We start from the raw sequence: 25,797 nt of genomic DNA, 5'->3' as shown, positions 1-25,797 counted from the left end.
CCGCGTCGCGTCAGCTCGCCGCCGTCTCCGAGTGCGTGGCCGCCGACCAGGGTGCGCGCGCCGTCTGCAGGTACCCCATCATTGAAAGTAGGCAATAGGTATTGCTTTCACCTCTAAGCTCTGGTTCTTATAGTGCCACATCATTGAAGGTAGGCAGTCAGCTCCCTAAATCTCATCCTGTCCATATCCAGCTTAAATGTTCCATCGTCCTTGTGTCCGGATGACCCTGTTCTCTGATACATTTTATCCTCGAAGTATTGGCAGAGATATTAGCAATATCAGCGTATTTAACAGGATTTACAGCGGGAAGTGCTCCGACGCACTTTTAAACTTTATTACGACTGCCAAATATTTTTTTTCAGCTATAACACCTCGATAATGTCTAGTTTAGGCGATCGTGCAGAATTGGGAATAGAGCAGCTGAGAGTTCCCAACATGCTACGACATTGATGCCTAGCTAGCAAAAAGTAATGTCATCGTCATAAGAACTGAAACACTTCTTCCACTTCACACGCTATCCTCGAAAGCGGTAGCTTTGCCTCTGCCCAAACGGAGTCTCGTGTCTTTCAACAGATTTGTGTACCTTGTGTAGAATGTAAAGCTCCGATTTTCAGTAGGTTTGGCACGCGATCATTAATTACTCGAAGAATTTTTCTGCCATAAGTTATCGAAACAGAATGGTCATTTATCTTATCAATTACACTGTGCCTGTCCTTTTACATTTTTGGTTTCAGAAAACGAATACTTTAGCAAAGTGTTTTAATGATTTCAATCATTTTTAGAGTATACCGGTGTGGCTGGGAGGACTGCTGAACCCTGAGGCGTACATCACTGCCACCCGCCAGTGCGTGGCGCAAGCTAACTCATGGTCGCTCGAGGAACTCCATTTGCAGGTCAGATACCATAATATATCTATCATATTATATGTCTATCTGATTAGGGCTTCCTTTTATATGGGAACTAACTATTCCGCGTCTTCGCTTCTGTGGAAGAATAATACTATACCTTAGAAACTTTCGACGAATAACTTCTAAGGAATACAACCTTTTTTTACTGACTGTACTTGTGTAAACTGTACTCGCATTTTTATCCAACCTTCATATGCATACAATTGTCAATCCGACCACTAAATGCGGATTAAAATTAAGTTGCAAGATTTGAAGCAAACACATATTAGGATGAAGTTAGATAATGGCTTGGTAAAACACCAACTGTTGGTTCAGACTACCGGGTGCCGGCGATAATATTCTTGTAACTGGTTTGTATAGGTGACGATTCCGGAGGCGGGTTCAGAGGCGGAGAGCTCTGCGGAATGGTCCTTCCAGGTGACGGGGCTCAAGCTCCAGGGCGCCACCGTCAAGGGGCACCGGCTGCTGCTCACGAATACCATCATGGTGGATCTACCGCTCACCGTGCTCACTTGGATACGGTAATTATCACGCCATCATATTCATCGTCATCATCATTTGGAAGGTTAGGGCTCATAATTTCCCACTCGCAAAATGTCCCTCTGTCCCTTTCGCAAAAGGTCCCTTTTATAAATGTCCCTTTCTCAAAACGACCTCTCTGCAAAATGTCCCGACACATAAATTACGTCCCGTTCGCAAAACGTCTCTTCTGCAAAATGTCCTTCCTTTCAATCCATGAGAGAGAGCCTAATTTCTTTATTTAAACAAGAATTTTGCAGGCTGGACATTTTGCGAAAGGGACATTTTGCGAACGGGATATTTTGCTAATGTGACATTTTGCAGACGGGACGTTTTGAGAAAGGGACGTAATGGGAATGGGGTATTTTGCATAAGGGACCATTTGCGAAAGGGACTTAATTTTGGTGGTGGAACATTTTGCGAGTGGGACATTATGAGCCCTAACCATTTGGAAGACAGTTAATTTTGAACAAAGGGCTCCTCCTTGAGACACTAGCTTCAATGAACGACAATTTGACACCTGCATCTACCGCTTGCCCAACATTTCTCACGACGTCACTATCATATCATAGCGTAGCAGGTGCAGATCCTCGTTCCACTAACGCTTATTCTAAACTTAAAAATACACTAATTTCTGTGGTTGTCCAATAGAATAAAATCGATCTAGTTCCAAACCAAGCAACGCTTTAGTACTATGGCTACTTGAAAACGAATAAACGCACATAAATAGATACAAAATAATTTTACTTTTTTTTTAAGGTCCTTACCGACAGATTTTTTTCTTGAAATTTAAATAAGACTTAGGGGCTGTTTCACCATCCATTGATTAGCGTTAACCGACGGTTAAATGTGATGCCGTCTCCGTCTTTTTGAACAAAATAAATAGAGATGGCATCACACCTAACCGCCAGTTAACACTAATCAATGGATGGTGAAACAGCCCCTAAATCGGAATACATACCCTTCCTAACTAAAAATAATTTTCCGAGTCGGTCCATAAATGACGTTGTTTCCAGGTAACAAACATAAATAAATAAACCCAGTTTAGCAGTTTCTTACTTTTTGTAGTCGGCTTATAACAGGAGGTATAATTTCCCCACAGCGGTCCCGAGTCCACTACGGTCCCGAGCGGCGGCCAGTCGCTCACGCTGCCGGTGTACCTGAACAGCGCGCGCTCCGAGCTGCTGTTCACGGTGCGTCTGCCCATCGCGCCCGGGCAGGAGCCGCATGCCTTCTACGAACGCGGCGTCGCCCTACTCACCTCCACTGCACTCAACTAAACTGGCGAAACTAAGACTAAAGCAATCATGAGACTTAACCTTATGAACGCCAACAATGCCTAAACTTATCTAGAGCTGTCTCCTTACTACCTACGACGCTAGGTAAAGAGGTATCCCATCTTAGGCCTCTAGGTTGGCAACGCATCTGCAATACCTCTGTTGTTGCAGATGTTTATGGGCGGTGGTGATCTCTTACCATCAGGAGATCCACTTGCTCGTTTGCCATCCAATCGAATAATAATAAAAAAATTGAATGTATTAAAAATACTAGTGTAGTTCAAAAGATTAACAGGCTCTGGTTGCGTTTTTAGAGCGACTGATTGTTCGCAAGACAGGATCAACTACAGCCACACTTGTGCTGCTACACCGTATCGCACTTAATTTAAAACAGAGTAATTTGAGAAGTTTTTATAAAACACATTTAGTTTTGACTAAGCATACCTTGATCCGCGGTCATATCGCTCGTATGGATTATGTTTATATTCTTTAGACGGGAAAATTATCTTTATACCAGTGCAGCTTTTATTTTTCACGCAGCCGGTGCTCAGTACCGCATATCGCAATATACCTTATAAGCACTAAATTATATTATTTATTAAGCTTACTCGTGTATTTATTCTGGTAATAAATTGTAACCACTATTTACATAATAAATTCAATAATAAAAAAAAAGTTTATTTTATTTAAATTACATTTATTCAGTTAGTTAAATTATTATACTCGTACCATCAGCAAAATAAGTGGTCTATCAACTTTTAAACAAGTTCCTATCAAATTAATATGTCGCTAAAGTCGAACTTTCAAGTTGCCAAGGTGTTGACATTAATTTTTATGACATGCAAACGATTATCAACTTTAGGGTAGTAGAGCATATATTTGGCTGATGGTACATTAGACGATGTTTTATAGTTGGCTTGTGCCTTGAATAACAGTTTTCATCCCCGGCGGCTTTTGCTTGGGCAACCTGAAACAATAACATCACTATAGGACATCATAAGTTTGAATTTTTAAACGGTTATCAACGTTATTTTTTCTTTATTTATTATGGAACTTTGATCAATAGGTAATAAACTAATAAACATGTCAGTTCCAAAAGGCCGAAACTACAAAAACAATACAATAACCACACGATTTAAATGAGTACTCTTGCCAAGGTACGTCAGGTACATGGCATGTCCTCCAAACCATACCACCGAAACCGCGATTGTACACTTTTAATACAATACAATAACTCTTTATTGCACACCAATACAGTAAACAGTACAGACAAGTATATACATAAATAATATTATGCACTCAACATATTAACAGTCATCTCAACTCATCTCTCACATGTTTACTATTACCGGAGTACTGACCGAGCGAACTTCATAGCTAGGCAACTATAATCTTCGAACATTGAGCCTTACAATACCAACTCGTGCCTCGGGAGGCTGCTCGCTCAGTCAGGACGGCCAATCCTCGCATCGTTACCTCGTGTGTATGATCTTGCGCGGCGACGAGTGGTGCACGAGGTCGTGTTGGCGCTCCCACTCCACATACTTCTGGTGCTGCCGCTGCCGCCGCCGGTCCACGTAACTGATCTGTGTGACCAAAGTTGAAAAAAAAAATGCAACTACTAATAAAGTCTACCCTAGATCAAGAGTCTTTGGATTTCAAATATTATCGACTCTGAGGAGCTGCAACTCCGACCAACCGAATTGGATCTAGTCGCCCGCGATCAGTGATTCAGCACTCACTGCGGATTCGTTCAATCACACAGGATAATGTTCACATTTCACACATACACACAAACATCACGCCTGTATTCCAAATGGGGTAGGCAGAGCACACGAAACGTTACCGCTTCGGAGCCACTTTTAGCAATTTTAGGTTTTAAGTTTGACAAAAACGAAAATAGTGATGTTAATGTTCACTTTTCAGAGTCGAGATAATCCATGTCTACGCTCAGTTTAGACCTGCAAGAAAAAATACGAGGCCGTAAAACGGACGAGTTTGAAATGGTCAATCGACTGCCGCTGTGTAATGCAACTTGCACGATATTTTTTGCACGTCTTAACTTTGCTTTAGACTGGAAGTACACATGCCTGTAGCCCGCACATTCTCGTGCATGTAGCTGGCGCGCGAATGTCAATCTTCATACAAACATGACACAAGCGTGCCAGCTACTTGCATGAAAATGTACGTGCTACCAGTGGCGGCGTAGGGTAGATTGGCAACCCGGGCGGTTTTGTATTGAGCACCCCTACATAAATACTACTTTATTTTACTAAAATATGTCTTCAAGGATGAAGATTTTGTGCGCCTGCTTTGGATACGACGAGTGAGTTGTCGTCGGCACCCGGGGCGGACCGCCCTCTCCGCCTTACGCCCCCCTTAACGCCTCCACTGCGTGCTACAGGCTCGTGTATTCCCGGTCGAGTAAACCGACCACGCAGCTGGCGGGGATCCATACGAAGGCGGTGACGAGCACGACCACGCCCACGATGTTGTCGCGTAAGAAGCCCAGCACGTTGTTGATGTTGATGTCTTCGATGATGTCCCAGAAACGCTCCACCACATCTTGGATCGTCTTCTCGCAGACACCCTGACAAACAGACAGGCTTCTTGTTTACAAAATATATGCAAATCATCTCAACCTATAAACGTCCCACTGCTGAGCACAGGCTTTCTCTCAGAATGAGAGGGCTTGGGCTGTAGTTCCCACGTGGGCCCAGTGTGGATTGGGAACTTCACACACCAATTTCTTCGCAAGTGTGTGCAGATTCCCTCACGACGATTTCCTTCACCTTTAAGTTCATAGTAAATTTCGAAAGTAATTTCGCATATAAATTCCAAAAAACTCACGAGGTGCGAGCCCGGGCTCGAACCCTCTGCTTGACAGATATGACAGATCATCACCCCAGCCTATATACGTCCCAGAGGCCTCCTCTCAGAACGAGGACTTGGACCATAGTTCCCACGCGGGCCCAGTGCGGATTGGGAACTTGACAGATAATAGATACAAACTATTGAATAAATCTCTTTATTTATTTTGTTTGTTTAATCATCCAACCACTGAGCCACCGCGGCTTTTTTTACTATGCAAATGGCGTTTTTACGTAAGTCAAGTTAAAGCTGTGGCCGTACTCGTGAAGGGTCAACGCGGGTAGTTTAGTGGACGCTAGGGGTGTACCTTGTTGCAGAACCCTTGTATGCAGGGCGTTCCGTCGGGCAGGATGTCGTTGTGCGCGACCGGGAAGCAAGTCTTGTTCAGGCTCTTACGGCAGCAGCGCTTGCACGCGTCCGCGACTGACAGACCAACGCACAAATACACTTAATTAACATTTGTTGAGTAACAGTTGATTTGATTAAACATCCAAGACCCGAGAGCAAACATTCGTATTATTCATACAAATATTTGTCCCGACCGGGAATCGAACCCGGGGCCTCAAGGTCAACATTATACAAATATTGTAGAATACCGGACAGAGCGAAACTTAAACAACTGAAACTGAGATTTCAAATTTTGGGGACTTGTAAGAAAAAATCTTTCGAAATTTCCGTGGAAATGAAATGAAATGAAAAAAAATATTCGAGACAAAATATCAGAATACATTTTTTTTATTTCCGTGGGATAGATAACTAGCCTATTGTTTGGCTTCTATAGTCCTACAAGGAACCCTTGTAGTTTCGCTACGTCCGTCCGTCCGCGGCTTAGCTTCTCTAGACTGTGTTAGTGCCCGAAAGCTGTAATTTGGCATGAGTATATAAAATACTAGCCTGTTGCCCGCGACTCTGTCTGCGCAGAATTCGTTCATCATTATCCCGCGGAATATATACAATTTTCTGGGGTAAAAACTATCCCATGTCTTTCCCCGGGACTCCAAGTATCTGTACACCGAATTTCTTCTAAATAGGTTCATCGGTTTAGACGTGATGAGGTGAAAAACAAACAAACAGACTTACAAACTTTCGCATTTATAATATTAGTGGGATGTTAACAAAGTGGAACCAAATTGGTTGTCAGTACATACCGATATCGCACATGCAGCTGTGCATGCCTTGTGTCTCGCAGTACGGCACGCAGCTGCCGTTGCGGCAGCGCCCGCGCTCCGCGCACTCGTGCTCGTCCGCGATCGCTGGCGCCTGTAACATAGTGCTGTCAATCGTCGATGGAAAAAAGATGAGGTGGTTCATTTAGATTATCCGCTCAAATGTCGTATAGTACTCATAAGACTACGAAAAGTTGACAGTAACGATAAATAGGTCGTATCGACAGCGTTGTAAAGAGACTACTGTATTTTTGTGGCAGCCGCTACGAATAAATAATAACTTATTATTTATTCGTAGGGCAGCCGTCCATAGAAACAACTAATGCGAGCGTTGAACGTCACTCGCAACTTCGTATGTGTCCCGCCGGAACTTTACACTTTCACAGGATAAAAAGTAGTCTATGTTAATCAAGCATAGCGCAGAACACACCATCAAATTGTTATTACAGATACAAAACAAACAAAGATAATATTTTTTATGAATTAAATTCGGGTTTTGTTCCGCGTACCTTGATTTTAACGAACCTCGATATTTCAGCTCGCAGTCGTCTCGTGATCATGGCGCATGCAACTGTGCCGAAATATCGAGCTTCGTTAAAATCAAGGTACGCGGAACAAAACCCGAATTCAATTCATAAAAATAATAATGACCGGGTTAGTCTAAAATATTGTGAAAGAGAATAATGAAGTTAGAAATCCAAGTCTGTTTTAAAACACACTTAGGCTGCCTGTCCACTGGAGTGGAGCGAGGACGTAATGCGGAGCGGAGGTGTGGAATTTGTCTATCCATAGGCGCGGAGCTAGATAGCGGAGCAGAGCGAGAAAGTAACGCGGAGCGGAGTTGTCGACTGTTTTTCTATTAGCGGAACTTCCCCGCTCTGCATCCTCGTTCCGCTTCCCGGTTTTGTACGATTTTTTAAGCTAGTTACCAACCAACTCCCTATCGAATGAAAAGAAGCGGTTTTATGCCATTCTATTGATCATGCTCCGCTGCCTCGCTCCACTCGTGGACAAGCAGCCTTAGAACAGGATTTGTTCAGTGGTGTGTACCTTGGGGCAGTCAGCGGAGGCGCCGTTGCAGGTGGCCTCGCCCTCGCAGGCCGAGTGCGCGGCCTCGCGGCACACCACGCCCGGCGGCGCGAACACGCAGCCCGCGCAGCACGGGGAGTTCTTGTCGCTGAGGACACACACACACAAACATCACGCCTGTATTCCCAAATGGGGTAGGCAGAGCACACGAAACGTTACCGCTTCGGAGCCACTTTTAGCAATTTTAGGTTTTAAGTTTGACAAAAACGGTACATTAGTGACAGGTTGCTAGCCTGTCGCCTACGGTATACCTTAACCTATATCATTTGTCGCCTCTTGCGACATCCACGGAAGAAATGGAGAGGTGTAATTCTAACCCGACACCACACAGGCTGAGTCGCTGAGGACATCACACCAATATACATCCTAGACTCTGGCTAGTGTAACTTGTCACGAGCAATGTAAAGCAAAACTTGATCATCATCATCATCATCCCAGCCTATATACGTCCCCTTCGATCAACGATACAACTTTGTAGAGGTGCGATCTGAGGTTTGAACCCACAATCCTCTGCTTCAGAGGACATAGGCGAAACCACTGGGCCACCACGGCTTTTGCGGCAAAACTTGTTACGGCAACGCTAAAAATCACCCCGACAAACAGCAATGAAAATCAAATTGAATGGGGTAGTTTCCTAAGTAAAAAAGTATTATCCTATTTAATACGTCAGTTATAGTAGTAAGATTATTGTCACAAAAATTGTAACAGTCAGCTAAAATATTGGAGACGTAGTTTTTCTTTTGCCAATCAAGTTCTTTCTAAGCTTATTGTGATGAATTAGAATCAAATTACCTGCAAACAGCTCCTTGATTCTTCCGCAACTTGCAATTTTTATCGCAACACATATCATTATCTTCCGTGCCTGTAAAAAGACGATTTAGCAGTGAGTACTGAACGTCGGTCTGTTTGAATGAACTTTGGTAAACATAGTTAGCTCATCTTCGGAATAACACATAGGTTGTTTTTTACTCTAATATTCCCACCACGAGATCGAGATGCACGCAATATTCGCGAAATCTCAACCGCACAAGCATAGAAAAGTAAAATATCATCCAAGCCACATTTCCACACGAATTTCAAGTCGATGCCTTCAACCGTTTAGGAGTTCCACTACAATTTCACTGCCACTATGTATCACCCGGGTTTACATAAGTATACCTACCAAATTTCAACAGAATCAGGGGGGCTACTACGAAATTCGAAGTTCATATCGTCCGACCCTCTCACTCTCGTGTTAAATAATATACTTTACTATACTTTGTTTGTTTTAAACATTAAACATTAAGCATGAGCGGGACGGCAAGATGGGAAGTTCGATTTTTGCACTTCGTAGCATAGGGCCAAATACCAGGCAGTAGTAAGAAAATGATTCGCAATTAGTCATGTGAAGTCAAATAAAAGCTTGTAATAAATAATGAGTGTGTTACCGAGCAGGCCGGCGTCGCACTCCTCGCCGCCCTCGACGCGCAGATTCCCGCAGAAGCTCTCCTCGGGCTCCGAGAAGCAGCGCCCCGACTTGGCCTGCAGCACCTTGCGGATCGAGCGCAGGCTGCACGGCGAGAAACGCTGCCGAATATAGTACCTTATAAAGATTCACGCTAACATTATTCGTAATTTATTTGACGTTTTCGTGACCGTCGTGACGTTTTCGTGACCGTCGTTACAGTTACAAAAAAAACACACTGTTCATGCCGTTCCTCCACCTCCACACTGTAAGAAATCACACAAACCCATCTATCAACACCACCACACTACACTGACGCGTTTCGAACTCAACCAGAGCAACACAACTGCTCACCATGCTACCAGATGTTAGCGGTTAGCCTAGACTAACCTTGTTGTTGACGTCGTACCCGCTGACGCTGTAGGTGTACATGAGGTAGGAGCCGCCCTGGCTGGCGGCGGGCGAGCACTCGGCCACGTCGGGGTCGTGCTCGGAGCCCCAGTTGTGGCCGAACTCGTGCGCCGTCACGAGGTCCGCCTCGCGCGTGATCACGCGCTGCCCGTAGTGGTTGCGGGACGAGCTCAGCCCAGAATTCAGGTATAACGTGTAACCGTTCTTGAAGTATTCTGCGAATTGTTCCAGTCGCGATTACCGGTTGTCAGTTTCAGTTATGACTATGAAAAAAAAAGCCAGCAGACTAAGCCGTTTCGCCCGGGGCGACGTAGCCGAATGAGAGGTCCCTCCCCACTCCAGCCTTAGAAGCTGATCTAATAACTAATATTTTTAGCATCGTTCAGGACTTGTGACATTTGGTAACCCCCCGGGACTAGAGGCCCGGAGCGGGCCGCCGTTTCCGCCCCACTGTTAGTCCGCCACTGAGAACGACATTTTTTTTCAGGCAGTATTGGTGTAAAACAGAAACTGTTATCGCCTTATCGTTAGCGACGTAAAGGCATTTTTTAAACTCGACGTAAAGATCCGAGACTCTAGTTGTGGGAACTCAAACTGACGACAAATTTATTTGTTACTTAACTTAAAAATATTAATTAGAATATATATCCGTGTAATTCTTAAAGGAAACTAAGGATATCTTTTTTCGCCACGTGAATATCACGAGTTTACAGACTAATTAAACATGCACTGCAGACAAATAGAGCGAAAGAAATAATAAAATGACTCCCAACTCCCACCTACCACCTTTTTAATAAAAATTAAATAATAAACTTAAATATAAAGCAAAACGAACAAAAACAAATAAACACTCACACTATTGCACCGAAATAGCTGAAAACAAAACAAACACAATGGTCATAAAACGAAAATTAAAGTGCTTAGAAAACCTAAGAATTACAAAAAGTTTAATATACCTACTTCAACCACGTTACGTTGATTTCACAGGAGACTATACACTTTCAGCGTTATAAGCATGAAATTGAGCGAAACTTACAAAAAAGTTCTTTCGGTTCCAACCATTCACTAACATAAGTGTTGGCGACTATCCGATATTATACAGAGTAACCCTAAAACCAAACATTAGTGAAAATATCATAGTTTTCAAATTACTGCTACAGATACTAAGGTACATTAATTACGTGTTAAATTCAGGGGGGAGGATCAAGCCAAATCTGACGTCTAAGACGAAATAAAAGGACGTGCCCCAAACAAGACTTGTATAAAAGTACCAGTATCTCAACAATTCTGTTTAATTCAATGTGAACATTGCTCCATTGTGAGATGCTCCATCATTGGTCACAGTTTTGGCGTTCATCATCATATCAGTCGTAAGATGTCCACTGTTGGACATAGGCCTCCCCCCACATATACTTTTAGTTGCTTCGGTTGGAAGCGGCCTGCATCCATCGTAAACCCACAGCTTTAACCAGCTCACCCGTCTATCTTGTTGGTAGATGTCCTATGCTGCGCTTACCAATCCGCGGTCTGCATTCGAGAACTTGTCGGGCCTAAAGTTTTTGCGTTGGTTTTAGGGAAACTCCGTATTGCAAAACCATAAGGCGTGTACGTTCAGGCTATCAGCAGTTCCAGTGTTACCTGGCGTGCAGATTCCGCCGACGGAGTTCCGTCGCGGCGAGCCCACGTACGCGAGCCCTAGGATGCCGCCCTCGAACTTGAGGTCCGTGAACAGGTGCGCCAGGCAGAAGTCCTTGTGCGAATACTCGCGGCTGAACACCTAAACAACAAGCTGTTAGGGCCTACGCTAGCTGGCGCGGGTGCACGGAGCGGGCGCACCGACGCGTGCAGTTAGCGCTGCTCATGCTATTTTTCAATAGGCGTCCACCCACTCCGTGCAAACCGCGTCAGCTGTGTAGGCCTTTACGATCGCCATCGGATATCTAATGCTGCGCGGAAGAATAAGTATTAGATTATCGGTTTACAGAAAACGTTTCGTCGATTGGTGGTGGTGGTTGATGTTCCCAATTCGCTCTGTGGCCGTATGTACCTACTGCGGCCTAGTGCCCAACAGTAGAGGAACATTTATACAAGGTGTATTGTATTTAACCCGCAATATTTCAACACATGGTTGGGTCACTTTGTATTTAAATATCTATCACTAGAGTAAACGGAGGCCTTTGCCGAAGGGCTACCTGTATTACAAAGGAAGAGCAAGGCACAAATAATGGAAATCTAACAAATCAATCAACTACCATATATATAAAAGAAAGTTGACCAATTTTTATAATTTTTGTGTTTTTGGATTTGTCTCCGTCAGGAATAAGATAATAAGTATTAAAAACATTGGAAGATTATCGAAAAAATAAAATAATAGAAAAAACATTTTCCCGTACAAAATGTTCATGGGTTTCGAAACTGTCAAACATTTAATGTTCATCCCGTCGATACGGTAAACTCTCTCTCCCCTCAAATTAAAGAAAGTATTTGAATAAATTTGACCCGGTATACCTTCCGCCGCCTAACTTTGCCTAAAACTGCATTGCCTCGACTAGTTCCACAAAAACTATAAAGGTATAATTCCAATAATTGAATAGATTCGAACACAATCCGGGAGTAACGTAAAGACGTCGCATAAAAAATGTATCTCAAAAATGCGTCAAAACTGAGTATTAAGTAATTAACTTTTAGGCAGATTTATCTGTCGCGTGGTATAGATGGCGCTGTTGTTGGTATGTTATCATATCATAATTTTAATGTAGTGTTTTTTCGGGCAAGACAACGTCTGCCGGGTCCGCTATCCGCTAGTTAGATAAAGATTTTTTGAATTTGAATTTCATTTGTTACGGAATGTAGCTGTAGCCCGTGGTTACACCATGAAACTAAAGGTCTCTACCCACTACTGCGTATCAGGCCATTACCGTAATAGGAACGTGTCAGAAACGGAATGTCAAGCGCTGAAACGCGACGGTGAGCGGTTGGTTAGGAAACGTGCTAGTAGTCTCATACTTTTACAAAGAATATATTTTTGTCTGACACTGCTATTATGGTCATGGTATAATACGGTGTAATGGATAGAGACTTTAAAGGTAAAGTTAACAGTGTAAAAACTATTGTTACAATGATTGTAGTGTACCTCGAGCAGATTTCTGACGTCCCACTTCTCTCGCACCATGTTGTAGTGCGCCTCCCCGCCGCGCACGCGCGTCGGCTCCGAGTGCACCAGGATCTTCTTGATTACGAAACCCATGCCTTTGAACCCGTCCATGTCCTGTGCCACAATAAATCATCTTGTCACTTATGTATCTAACCAACAGCTAAAATTGTGAGCTAGGAATTGTAACTACAATGAAGATCTAGATGGAATAGTATTTCCGTATGAAACTTTTTATTCTTCCATTATGTCCTATAGTGCTCCCATTGGTAGGTGGTCTAAAGTAAGAGTACGAACTGAATAAACTAGATAATTGACAAGATTTCATATTTCTAAGACTATAATTTGATTCGTTCTCTGTATTCTGTTTGGAAAGAGAAAGATACTGATATTTTAAAAATTTCACTATGGTTATATTTTTTTTTTAAAGATGTGCTTACTTTAAAAGGGCATAACTCCAAAACTACCACACAATAGATCCATAAATTTTGTCTAGTCTCTATTTAAAAAAAAAGATCACGTAAATCTGACGTTGACGTTGACGTTAGACGTTGGCAAAATTACGACATTTCTTTTTTCTGGTGAAAAAGGCAAAGGAAATATATCTATTCTGTGGTAGTGTTGGCAAATTCAGATATATTTTTAATGTTTTTATATTTTTTTAAATATGGAGAAATAAGTTATAATAAATGTTTTCCCATGTTCAGGAGGCAAAACTCTTACGATTCCTGTAGTAATTTACAGGTGTTAAAAAAATGAAATCTTGTCAATTACTAAAACCACAGAAATCTTAATTAATATGTGAAGAGAAATTTCACAGTAAACATAAAAGCAACTTGAAGTTCTTCTTGCTCGTGAAAATAAAAGAAGTTACTGATACTCTGCTGACTGACTAACTGACTGCATCCATTAAGATCAGATCTAACCTGCGGGCAGGACAGTCATGATTGCATTCACTCTTTCTACCCTCATCCAAAACTATTTGATGCTAGGGCTTTGCAGGGGGCAGCTGAGCTCATACTGTTCCCATCAATCATCCATATATCAACTTGACATCCCTCCCCCCCAACCATTGGCAGGCGACACCCGTCATGATGATGGAAATTGTAGTGAAAGTGATTGTAATTCCAAATATGATGTTAGGACAACATGGGCTTGGTTGGTTTCCAATTTCCAGACAACTAACCTGACGGTCTTGCCAAACTGTATCATTGTATATCTTGTGAACTCGATCAATTAGACTTATCTGAAAGTAAGTTAATTTTTTAATAGTCTAATTATTTTACCAGATTCTCAAAGCACTTTACAATGTCAAAAGCACATACCAAATAACTGATAGTTGTTTTAGTGTTGCTAGCACCCATTTCCTGAAAGAATCTGTAGTCTGCCACCAGCAGTAACGGGCACCTAGTCTTGGTGGGAGTATACTCATAGTCACTTTGCCTCTTCACTCTTTTGTGCTGATCTTTATCTGAAGTTGTGTCTGGCTTGTGTGGTCCATCATTGTGATCCAGCTCTATATTATCCAAGTACTTATCTCTCTCTGATTGCTCGTGTTTGTGTTCCAAGTTGTCGTTTTCATCATCTTCTTCAAGTTCTTAAATTTACAATGGAAAATAGTATACAGCAAGCATAGAAAGCACACCAGATGTGACTATGTGAGCCTCATGGGTTGGCAGATGTATAAAGTATTTTGCTATCTATTGATATCACTCAAAAATATGTATAGCAATATTATTGCTCCTAAAGTATACAGTATCACGGTCATGGTACCATCAGCAAAATAAGTGGTCTATCAATTTTTAAACAAGTTCCTCTCAAATGAATATGTTGCTAAAGTCGAACTGTTGATGCTGCTGATGGTACCATCAGCCAAATATGTGGTCTACCACTCTAAAGTTGATAATTGTTTGCATGTCACAAAACAACTTCTCTCTCTTGTCTGTCAACTTGAAAGTTCGACTTTAGCAACATATTCATTTGACAGGAACTTGTTTAAAAATTGATAGACCTCTTATTTGGCTGATGGTGCCTATATGTACCAACTTGGGTAAGACATAACATTTGTGCTTACCTTTCCCTTCCTTAACATAGCCACAAACTCGCGGTTTGCTAACATCATCAGGATGTGCCCAACTGAATCTTATATCTGATCCCCTATAGGTGATCATTGTTTTGTAATCCAGATGCGGCAAGTGACGCCAAGAGGGCTGGACAACAGAATTTAATTTATTAAATAAAATTTATTGCAGCAATAATCATTTATTTTCTTCAGCTGTTGTGTTACCTCAATATGATATGTCTCGTCTGGAGTGTGGATAATCCCAGTTATCAAGCCATCATCCATGTGTAGTTTAACTTCAGAAGACTTTTCACCAAATACTCTGCCAGTAAAGAACTTGTCTCTATCTAAAAGTAAATAAGAATGCTAAGTGTGCCTTAGATTTCATGTTGTATAAATAAGGAAAATGGTACTAATTTATTGATTGTTATTGAGGGCGCGGGTAAGCAAAGTAATTGTTTTAGTTTATTAAAAAAGGTAGTGTTATGTAAAATGTTCTGTAAAATTTTATTTCTCTGCTCTTAAGCTATTATAACAAGAATATATTTACCGACGTGAACAGTAGTCTCCTTTCCATCTCCATCAACAGTATAAGCTTTGAAATTAGAATGCAGCACAGATGAGCGTGGGTGCAATATGAGCCTGAACTCTTTACCGAGAGTCCGGAAATGAAGTTCTTTGATTGTATTGAACTGATGACTAGAATGCTTTGCGCCGCGCTTCACGACGTGATGCTTGAGACTAGAAGCATGTATCGTTTCAAAATACTTCAAGTTGTGATCAATGGAACCTTAAATAAAAATAAATAGTCTTACAATTAATTCTTAATATAAGATAAATATTTTATATCTTTATGGTGTCTGGACAGTACTTACAAATACTCGTTATAACAAGAAATGATAACGATAAAAAAACTTCCCACTGTATGTGATTCATTGTTAATTTAATTTAACATAACACTAAACACATTTGTTTTTGTGTTAGAAGAGTAAAGTAATCAATTTCTTCCTAGAAATATAAGAGTCACACAACGAAACTATAAAGATTCAATTCAATTAGATCTTATTAGTTTCTCATTCATTAATTTATATTTTTAAAAATAAATCAGTAGGTACAATACTTCAGTCTTCAATAAAAACACACACACCATCACACACACTCACGTCTCTCATACGCCACCAAATAGAAATAAATAAATACACCACCTGCAGGGCTACTACGAAACTCGAAACTCGAAGTTCGTGTCGTGCGGTCCCTTTGACACTTATATTATTTAATACGAGAGCGAGAGGGACGGTACGATACGAACTTCGAGTTTCGTAGTAGCCCTGCAGCAGTACTACGCCGCAAATCGAGGTTCGTATCATACCGTCCCTCTCGCTCTCGTATTAAATATTATAAGTGTCAGAGGGACCAAATGAGACGAAGTTCGATTTTAGAATTTCGTAGTAGCCCTACAGATTTATCGCTGGAAATGAGCGTCGAGCGACTATGTAGCATGTCATCATCATCATCATCATGTCAGCCGAAAGACGTCCACTGCTGGACATAGGCCTCCCCCAAGGCTCTCCACTCAGACCGGTCTTGTGCTTTTCGCATCCACCGCGATCCCGCGATCTTAATCAGGTCGTCGCTCCATCTTGTTGGAGGTCTACCGACAGCTCGTCTCCCGGTCCGCGGACGCCATTCGAGAACCTTTTGACCCCATCGGCCATCGGGCATGTAGCATGTGGCCGCACCTTATTTTCGTAAAAGAAAGACAAAGGAAACTACACCCATACATTGCGGTTCAAAGGATTAGATTTTTTGATAGTTTTAAAAGCTAAAAAATTTAATTTTCACTTCTCATGCTCGTAAAGTTCGTGTTTATGCTGGGTCTAGGGGACATAAAATGACTTTTTATGTTCTAGTGCATAAAATAAAATCTTCGTCTAAGACCAAGGTAATCAGGTGTCAACAGCCAAAAAACAAAGAAGTTTCTATATATATTTTTTTAAACATTTTTAATTTATATAAAACTAAGAATCAGTCAAAATAAATCAATAAAACTAAAAATGTATAATTATATAGTAATGCATGGAAAATAAAACGTACATAGTAAGTGTACAATTGTTTCCTCTGTTGCTTTTTCATTTCCTCGGCATCGAAGTGAAAAGCAGACTGTAAAACTCGAGCATTAAACCCATTTTCCCCTCGACGTGTCTATCCACCCTCGCCGTACCGGCTCGGGTGGCTATATGAACGTCTTGGGTAAAATGGCTCGTTTTATGCTCTTGTTGTACAATCTACTATTACTTTAGCATACACCACTATGTCGCCATATCGCATTATTATAGAATAGGTAACGTCGGGGCAATAATTGGATTAGGACTTAATATACTTTTCATATGTCACAATGTTTAGTTTACTTTTTACCTACTATTTTCCTTTTCCTTCTATGTACAGACCACTACAAAAAGATCGATACGGCTAAGGTTACAAAAATAAGAAAGTTGCGTGTATGTTTTTGTAATTTTGGCCGTATCTATTTATTTATTTGGATTGTGAGTACTTACATCTAACTCTGTAATGGTGAGCACTGCTTATCCTAGAGCACAGGTTTTCACCTATCTAGGGAGTGTAGTTTCTGGATACCTATCATCATCATCATCAGCCGGAAGACGTCCACTGCTGTCCGCAGCAGCTGCAGCTGTACTGAACAAAGGCCTCTCCCTTAGAATGCCACAATGAACGACAACTTGCTACTTGCGTCCACCGGTTTCCCGCAACTCTCACGATGTCAGTCCAACTGGTGGGGTTCTGGATAAGGACTTTTTAATTCGATGTAAAATTTAATAATAAACTATATTATTATCATTAATAATAATAATATTTTTATTGTTATAACTGTGTCGTTTACATGTATAGTTTGAGGCCACCTAGTAGGTAAGTAGGTTACCTGTAGCAGGAGACCCCGCTCATTTAATCATTATTACTTATTAAGCACGTCCAAATCCACTTTGATGAATCCATTAGTAGATCCGGCGCTGGTTCCCTGTACCATTTAGTTAAAATCGGTTCCTTCTAAAGTACAATTCAATAGAATCTGTCAATTTTCTACATATTTAAGACACCCTATCGCGGGCACACTTGATTATATATGTCCCTGTTGTTGCAATTATCATCTAAAAGGAATCAAAAAAGAATAATACTCACATCACAAAGCCTTAGGCAGCCCGGTGTTTATATTAGTAGGCTGGAAGTGTCTACAGGATTGTCAGATTCTATTGAATTGGAGTTTAAATGCTTTCAATGTCGTAATATTTAACAGTACTGCAAGAATAATTAGACTATCGATAGTATCGTTTATAGTATAATAATAATAGTAGTAGTAGTATAAACTTTATACTATCCATAAATGAGGGTTTATTTTCTTGACGGGCGAAATGTCGCAAGATGGCGTTAGTACCGTGAGTGAGGTGCGTTTATAAGCGGATCAGCTGATGAGAAGCAATCACCGCAGCCCACGGACACCCGCAACACGAAGAGTATCACGGGTGCGTCGCCGGCCCGTTTCCTTGCTTGCGATTAACTCATTTAGTTATTTAACCAAGCCCAAAGAGTGTTACTATTAGAGACCAAACCGCACGATATTAGCAGGGATCTATAAAAAAACATAACCCTCCTTCGGGCAGTCGGGTAAAAAACAAGCCTATCAGTCCCTCAAAGGAACGACCATGCCCTGTGATGATACCTACCCTTTGTTGCAGGTGTCCATGGGCGGTGGTAATTGCTTCCCCAAGTGACCAGTATTCTTATGTGCCTCCTCTTAACATAATTATTAAGGGTGTCCCAGAAGTCGACGACATACCATAGACTAGACAGCTTATAGAGCACCTAATTACCTCTGAGAATATGAAGTTTTAGCTTTAGTAAGACAGACATTGGCGTCAAACAGGAGGGTTCCTTTTGTGTCCTAACTGTGGTGTGGATGGAGCAAGGAACTAAATGTCCACTCAGAATAAAATAGTGAATGAAATGAGGATATTTATTACATAGATTTAAAAAAAAAACAAAATATCAGTTAGACATGCATTTTTATTTTCATCTTAATGTTCAGCAAATTATAAATGTGAAATAAAAGGAATGCACATTAAATAATCATGTCGTTTTATTACATGCCACCTCTCAATCTAAGCACAAGATGAAGTGTGGACTCCTTTTGGATGTTGTAATCTGAGAGCGTGCGGCCATCTTCCAATTGTTTACCTGCAAAAATCAGTCTCTGCTGGTCTGGGGGAATTCCCTCTTTGTCTTGGATTTTAGCTTTGACATTTTCAATCGTGTCAGAAGGCTCAACCTCGAGGGTGATTGTTTTACCAGTTAGGGTCTTTACAAAGATTTGCATACCACCACGGAGACGCAGCACCAAGTGAAGGGTAGACTCTTTTTGGATGTTGTAGTCTGATAGAGTGCGACCATCTTCCAACTGCTTTCCCGCAAAAATCAGCCTCTGTTGGTCTGGGGGAATGCCTTCTTTGTCTTGAATCTTAGCTTTGACATTTTCAATTGTGTCAGAAGCTTCAACTTCAAGGGTGATTGTTTTACCAGTCAGGGTTTTAACAAAGATTTGCATACCTCCTCGAAGACGTAGTACTAAGTGCAGGGTAGATTCTTTCTGAATATTGTAGTCTGATAAGGTGCGGCCATCTTCCAATTGCTTGCCAGCGAAGATCAGTCTCTGTTGGTCTGGAGGAATGCCTTCCTTGTCCTGGATTTTTGCTTTGACATTTTCAATTGTATCTGAAGCTTCAACCTCAAGGGTGATTGTCTTGCCAGTTAGAGTCTTTACAAAGATCTGCATACCACCACGGAGACGCAGTACTAAATGCAGAGTAGACTCTTTCTGGATGTTGTAGTCAGACAGGGTGCGTCCATCCTCCAACTGTTTGCCGGCAAAGATGAGACGCTGCTGATCTGGAGGAATCCCTTCCTTGTCTTGGATTTTGGCTTTCACATTCTCAATTGTATCTGAGGGCTCGACTTCAAGAGTAATTGTCTTGCCAGTCAGGGTCTTTACGAAGATTTGCATGCCACCACGCAAACGCAGCACTAAGTGAAGAGTGGATTCCTTTTGAATGTTGTAGTCAGACAGGGTGCGTCCATCCTCCAACTGCTTGCCAGCAAAGATGAGACGCTGCTGGTCTGGCGGAATCCCTTCCTTGTCTTGAATTTTAGCTTTAACATTTTCAATGGTGTCAGAAGCTTCAACCTCGAGGGTTATGGTCTTGCCGGTCAGGGTCTTTACGAAGATTTGCATGCCACCACGGAGACGCAGCACCAAGTGGAGCGTAGACTCCTTTTGAATGTTGTAGTCTGAAAGGGTGCGTCCATCTTCTAATTGCTTGCCAGCAAAGATAAGTCGCTGTTGATCTGGAGGTATACCTTCCTTGTCTTGGATTTTGGCCTTAACATTTTCAATGGTGTCAGAGGGCTCCACTTCAAGCGTGATGGTCTTGCCAGTCAGAGTTTTTACAAAGATTTGCATTCCACCACGGAGACGCAGTACTAAATGGAGAGTGGACTCCTTCTGGATATTGTAGTCTGACAAGGTGCGTCCATCCTCCAACTGCTTGCCAGCAAAGATGAGACGCTGCTGGTCTGGTGGAATCCCTTCCTTGTCTTGAATTTTAGCTTTAACATTTTCAATGGTGTCAGAAGCTTCAACTTCGAGGGTGATGGTCTTGCCGGTCAGGGTCTTTACGAAGATTTGCATGCCACCACGGAGACGCAGCACCAAGTGGAGAGTGGACTCCTTTTGAATGTTGTAGTCTGAAAGGGTGCGTCCATCTTCTAATTGCTTTCCTGCAAAGATCAGACGTTGTTGGTCTGGAGGAATACCCTCTTTATCCTGAATTTTAGCCTTAACATTTTCAATTGTATCAGAAGCTTCAACTTCAAGCGTGATGGTCTTGCCAGTCAAGGTTTTCACGAAGATTTGCATGCCACCACGTAGACGTAGCACCAAGTGGAGAGTGGACTCCTTTTGAATGTTGTAGTCTGAAAGGGTGCGTCCATCTTCTAATTGCTTTCCTGCAAAGATCAGTCGCTGCTGGTCTGGAGGAATACCCTCTTTATCCTGAATTTTAGCCTTAACATTTTCAATTGTGTCAGAAGCTTCAACTTCAAGCGTGATGGTCTTGCCAGTCAAGGTCTTCACAAATATTTGCATGCCACCACGGAGACGCAACACCAAGTGAAGTGTCGACTCCTTTTGAATGTTGTAGTCTGAAAGGGTGCGTCCATCTTCCAATTGCTTGCCAGCAAAGATAAGTCGCTGTTGATCTGGCGGAATACCTTCTTTGTCTTGGATTTTGGCTTTTACATTCTCTATCGTGTCAGAGGGTTCAACTTCAAGAGTAATGGTTTTACCAGTAAGTGTTTTGACAAAGATCTGCATGCCACCTCTCAATCTGAGTACTAAGTGCAAAGTAGATTCCTTCTGAATATTGTAATCAGAAAGTGTGCGTCCATCTTCCAACTGCTTGCCAGCAAAAATTAATCTCTGCTGATCTGGGGGAATACCTTCCTTGTCCTGGATTTTAGCCTTTACATTTTCAATGGTGTCCGATGGCTCGACCTCAAGGGTGATGGTCTTGCCAGTCAGGGTCTTAACAAAGATTTGCATACCGCCGCGCAGACGCAAAACCAAGTGAAGAGTGGATTCCTTTTGAATGTTGTAGTCAGACAGGGTGCGTCCGTCCTCCAGCTGCTTACCAGCGAAGATAAGACGCTGCTGGTCTGGGGGAATCCCTTCCTTATCTTGAATCTTGGCTTTAACGTTTTCAATGGTATCTGACGGCTCGACTTCCAAGGTGATGGTTTTACCCGTCAATGTCTTCACAAAGATCTGCATTTTTCCTATAACAATAGAAGAAATATTGTTAAAATCAAGCTTACACTCATCGTTTTACAGTTTTAGGTAATCAGGCCAACATAGAAATGAGGTCACGTCACAGCACTATGGTTTCCCGTTTCTAGAAAGAAAGATGACGCAACAACTAAATTTACTCAATATTACAAACAAGCGAGAACAGCAAGTTCCTTCCATTATTAATTAATATTGATTGCTTGAAAGTTTATTCCATACCAAAAAAACTCACTTTGTTCCTGTTGAAATCACAACATCATCAAAATGGCGGATCGAGAAGTACGACGTTATAAAATTTGTAAAGCTAATAAAAATGCCTATACGTCGCTATTAAAATGCACAATGTCAACGAATTAGTTAAAGAAATGCTACACAAAATTCGAACTTACCTAATCACTAGAATTTTTCTTAAAGCACAACAATAATAATCTCCAACAAACAACTCTGAAGAGTCACACGCTAAAACAGTTCCTTTTTCGAGTTTTCGCTTTGAAATGCGTTGTCTCTGACACAGCAGCGCCTTTTTATAGACAACGGCAACGCAATCAATTTTTAACCGAATAAGCACGGAAAGATACGAAGTTCACCGAACTGAAAATTTGTCCTTGTCGTTTGCCTTACATTATAGTGAGATAGCGATACAAAAATTTCTAGAACGCATGCGTCAAAGTCTGGTGATCCGAATTTCTTTGTGACGTCATGAGGGTTATTGATCAGATCAAAACAAAACAATGATGATAAAATAGGCAAAGAGTATATAATCACTGCGTTTTAAAAATAGGTGTAGGACGTAGGTACAAAAAACAAATTCTACGAAATTCTCGAAATAGATAATAAGATTAGCATTTATACCTACTTACTAGTACAGCCAGCCTATCTGCTTAACTACGCAAAATGTTTTCCTTCACCTACGACGAATCTAAATGTTAGGTCAAATAACGTTTAACCACTCTTTAGTTTACCCAGACATTTTATTTTTATGTGAATATCGATTCTACCCAAAATACCACAAACAACGACTGTATTTTTGATTTAGGTACAATACAGTTTTACTTCAGCTAACACTTTTTAATTTGGATTAGGTACTAATAAAACAAGGCTACAAAGATTTCGGTTCTAAGTTTTATTTCACTATGTACATCATATTTACATTAAATAGGTACTTAAAAATATTAAATGTTAAGAACCATATTTTTAAAGCATTTACTATCTCCATTGGTAAACAATTTAAATCTCTGCAATAAGTAGGTAAATATTTTTATCATTTTTTTTGCTCCTGAGTATTAGGTTCCCAGGGTCGAGGTCCTCGCTTGTTCTCCCAGTTATCAATGTCCAATTGCTGGATTTCCTCATAAGTGTCCTCTAAGGTCACATCTTTGGCTTTATGGAGCCCCATCTTCTCAGCTTCTGCTTTACTGACCCCTTTCACTTGGGAGAATTGATATCTAAAACAATACATATCTAAATTAAAACTTTAACTTATTAAATATATTTTATCATTGCAATGCATTGCTGGATTGATATGCAAGTTCCACATTAGAATTGTACATTGCTACATTAGGTATAAATAAAAATGTATTAGTCATTAAATTGTAGGTATTTAATAATTAAATTGCATGAAGAATGAATAGAGCAGTCAATGTAATATTGTGCAATATTTTGTGGCAGGTAAGTACTTAAGTAATGAAATGAATCACAGTTTCTCTATGTTATGTTAGTCAGACAGGGCTGAACATGATTTTTGTATGCTACCTACTACCTACCTACAAGCATTTACAAGTGTCTACAACAGGGTTTCTTAAACTTTTTGCAGTCATGGACCACTTTCACAATTTAAGCAATTCCACGGACCCCTGTCAAAAATAATCTTGGAAATTTCCTAATACATATGTTTACAGACTGACCTGTATACACACTCTCCTCTATGGACAGACTTACTGCGGACCCCTGATGCTATGGACCCCTAAGGGTTCCGTGGACCCTACTTTGAGAAACCCTGGTCTACAAGGTAAAAATCCTCTGGATACCCGATACCCTCATAAGACAGCTAGCTAATAATTCAGTAAGTAGGTACTGGTATTCAGTAGGTAGGCTATAAAACATATACCCTAAATAAAAATTCCTGCTCTCTAAGGGTGTTATATCAATATTAATCTGGTATTTAATGATGATGTAATTTATCAATCATATACCAAACCTTGAAAATTAGATATGTCATTGGTGTACTGCCTTTTCGGCAGTAACCTTTCGCCGAAGTTTCATTTGGCAAACCAATCGTTGGCATAACTTTACTTCGCATTTTCTTATTTCGCAAAATTTTTATAAGTATTGCAAAATTTTACTTCATCACACTTTTATGTGGCAAACAATTATGTAGCAAATGATTGGCTAAGGCAAACAACAAATTGTCAAACAACATTTGGCCAATTTTTATACATATGGTAGGTATATCAGTCATGAATATAATAAAATGAATAAATGTTAATGTGTATATGTCTATGTGTTGTATTATGTGGGGGTGAGCGAGCAAAGCAAGCAAGCAAGATGAGACTAGTCAGAAGCGACTTGGATGGGTTAGGTTGTTTGCTTGCTAAATTAAGGAATGCCAATCAATGCATTTGACGAAAACACAAATGACATCTTAAAAAAATCCCAGGTAATAATTTGCATAATAATAATTTATCAAATCATTAGTTGGGAAATGATATCAGTGCAAAGTTGGGAAATGAAATTTCGCCTAAATAAAAATATGGGATAAATAGTGTGGGAGCTCATAATTTGCTAAATAATTTTCGCCAAACATTAGTAAGCCTATGCCGTTTTGATAAGATGCATTTTAGTGACACAAAATAAATGTTTATTAAATAGGCAATTTTTTTTTATCACATAAATCTAAACTTATGTAGGTATGTTGATTTAGCATGAAGTGTCTTTAGATTTTACATTGGTCAAATGCAGTTATACAAATAGAATACTTCAAAATTAATGAACATTTAACTATATCAATGCAATACTACTATGATAATGGAGTATTATTGAACAAAAATTATAACTTCAAATTCAAATAACTAAAGTGTAATTAACCTAAGTAAGTACCCAATTAAAATGTTTGTCAGAATTAGAAATCAAGTTGTTCATCAATCAAGATATTGAACAACTAATGTTGACCAATATATTGTGTAAAAAAACCGGCCAAGTGCGAGTCGGACTCGCGCACCGAGGGTTCCGTATAAATATTTTTATTATATGATGTAACTAAAAATTTACGGTTTTCGCATCATGGTTTGCTATAAGACATTGCTTCGTACCAAATTTCAAGATTCTGAGTTCACGGGAAGTACCCTGTAGGTTTTGATTCCCTTGGGAGTTCCGAAATTTGCGGAAATTTACGGCATAAACGGCTGTTTCTTTTGATTGTGTTGGCTCAGAAGTTTGATTTTTTCACAGCTCCAAGGGACAGTGGATGTATTTGATATAAATTTCTGCTTGATACCTCCACGCGTTCCTAAGAAAAAGGGTCTTGACAGACGGACGGACGGGCAACAGTGATCTTATAAGGGTTCCATTTTTTCCTTTCGAGGTACGGAACCCTAAATAAAACAACAACTGTACTTCAAGCTCAATTTCCTGCACTGAATAAGAAGAAGAGTGATATTGTGAATAGGTAAATGTTTAAAATTATTGTTATCAGTTGAATGATAAAAAGTGCAGGATAACCTGATTTGAGTCCATTCCCTTAGACCGAAGGATCCTCCTACGACAAACAAAAGAAATGGAAGCCCATATCTAAATGATTTACGTTTACTTAAAACGGCAAATGAATTTCGTAATGAAGCTATTTGTTCTAGTAAATTTCCTTCTTTAGCTGGCATTTTAAAAATTCGCAGCCATTTCCAGTATTGCAGAACCGATCAGATCAATTCAGAAATTGACAACAATGACAGACAGTTGACAGTTCTGTTAACTTTATCAAACGCTGTTCGACACCT

At 40.7% G+C, this 25,797-nt stretch overlaps 4 protein-coding genes across 4 annotated transcripts; 1 reads left to right on the top strand and 3 right to left on the bottom strand.

Annotated features, from left to right (window-relative positions):
* Positions 1-10: 10 nt before the first annotated feature.
* Positions 11-2,878, top strand: LOC141439978 (dynein heavy chain, cytoplasmic-like; the record flags this gene model as incomplete). The annotated part of the gene is made up of 4 exons (XM_074104439.1): positions 11-70; positions 783-893; positions 1,269-1,429; positions 2,530-2,878. Coding segments are annotated over 4 exons (510 nt in total), but the record flags the coding sequence as incomplete, so codon positions are not given.
* A 483-nt stretch (positions 2,879-3,361) lies between these two features.
* Positions 3,362-16,061, bottom strand: Tace (ADAM 17-like protease Tace). Its single transcript, XM_074103966.1, has 17 exons — positions 15,774-16,061; positions 15,449-15,688; positions 15,124-15,245; positions 14,911-15,046; positions 14,162-14,433; positions 14,023-14,082; positions 12,819-12,953; positions 11,324-11,462; positions 9,665-9,900; positions 9,258-9,396; positions 8,623-8,692; positions 7,792-7,918; positions 6,724-6,835; positions 5,883-5,998; positions 5,139-5,294; positions 4,181-4,290; positions 3,362-3,671 (listed from the first exon to the last, which is right to left on the bottom strand). The coding sequence occupies exons 1-17, from the start codon at positions 15,832-15,834 to the stop codon at positions 3,611-3,613; spliced, it is 2,292 nt and encodes a 763-aa protein (XP_073960067.1). The 5' UTR covers positions 15,835-16,061; the 3' UTR covers positions 3,362-3,610.
* Positions 16,062-18,957: 2,896 nt separating this feature from the next.
* On the bottom strand, positions 18,958-22,287 carry Ubi-p63E (Polyubiquitin-63E). The gene is made up of 2 exons (XM_074104188.1): positions 22,198-22,287; positions 18,958-21,798 (listed from the first exon to the last, which is right to left on the bottom strand). The coding sequence occupies exon 2, from the start codon at positions 21,791-21,793 to the stop codon at positions 19,052-19,054; it is 2,742 nt and encodes a 913-aa protein (XP_073960289.1). The 5' UTR covers positions 21,794-21,798; positions 22,198-22,287; the 3' UTR covers positions 18,958-19,051.
* Positions 22,288-22,912: 625 nt separating this feature from the next.
* On the bottom strand, positions 22,913-25,739 carry l(3)neo43 (cytochrome c oxidase assembly protein COX16 homolog l(3)neo43). The gene is made up of 2 exons (XM_074104273.1): positions 25,526-25,739; positions 22,913-23,253 (listed from the first exon to the last, which is right to left on the bottom strand). Exons 1-2 carry the CDS (start codon positions 25,678-25,680, stop codon positions 23,070-23,072), a joined length of 339 nt encoding a protein of 112 aa, XP_073960374.1. The 5' UTR covers positions 25,681-25,739; the 3' UTR covers positions 22,913-23,069.
* Between the last annotated feature and the right edge of the window lie 58 nt (positions 25,740-25,797).

The sequence above is a fragment of the Choristoneura fumiferana genome, chromosome 21 (assembly GCF_025370935.1).
Source record: "Choristoneura fumiferana chromosome 21, NRCan_CFum_1, whole genome shotgun sequence".
NCBI classification, from domain to species: domain Eukaryota; kingdom Metazoa; phylum Arthropoda; class Insecta; order Lepidoptera; family Tortricidae; genus Choristoneura; species Choristoneura fumiferana.
The sequence above is the reverse complement of the archived record's forward strand: the minus strand, read 5'-3'. Positions and strand labels throughout refer to the sequence as shown.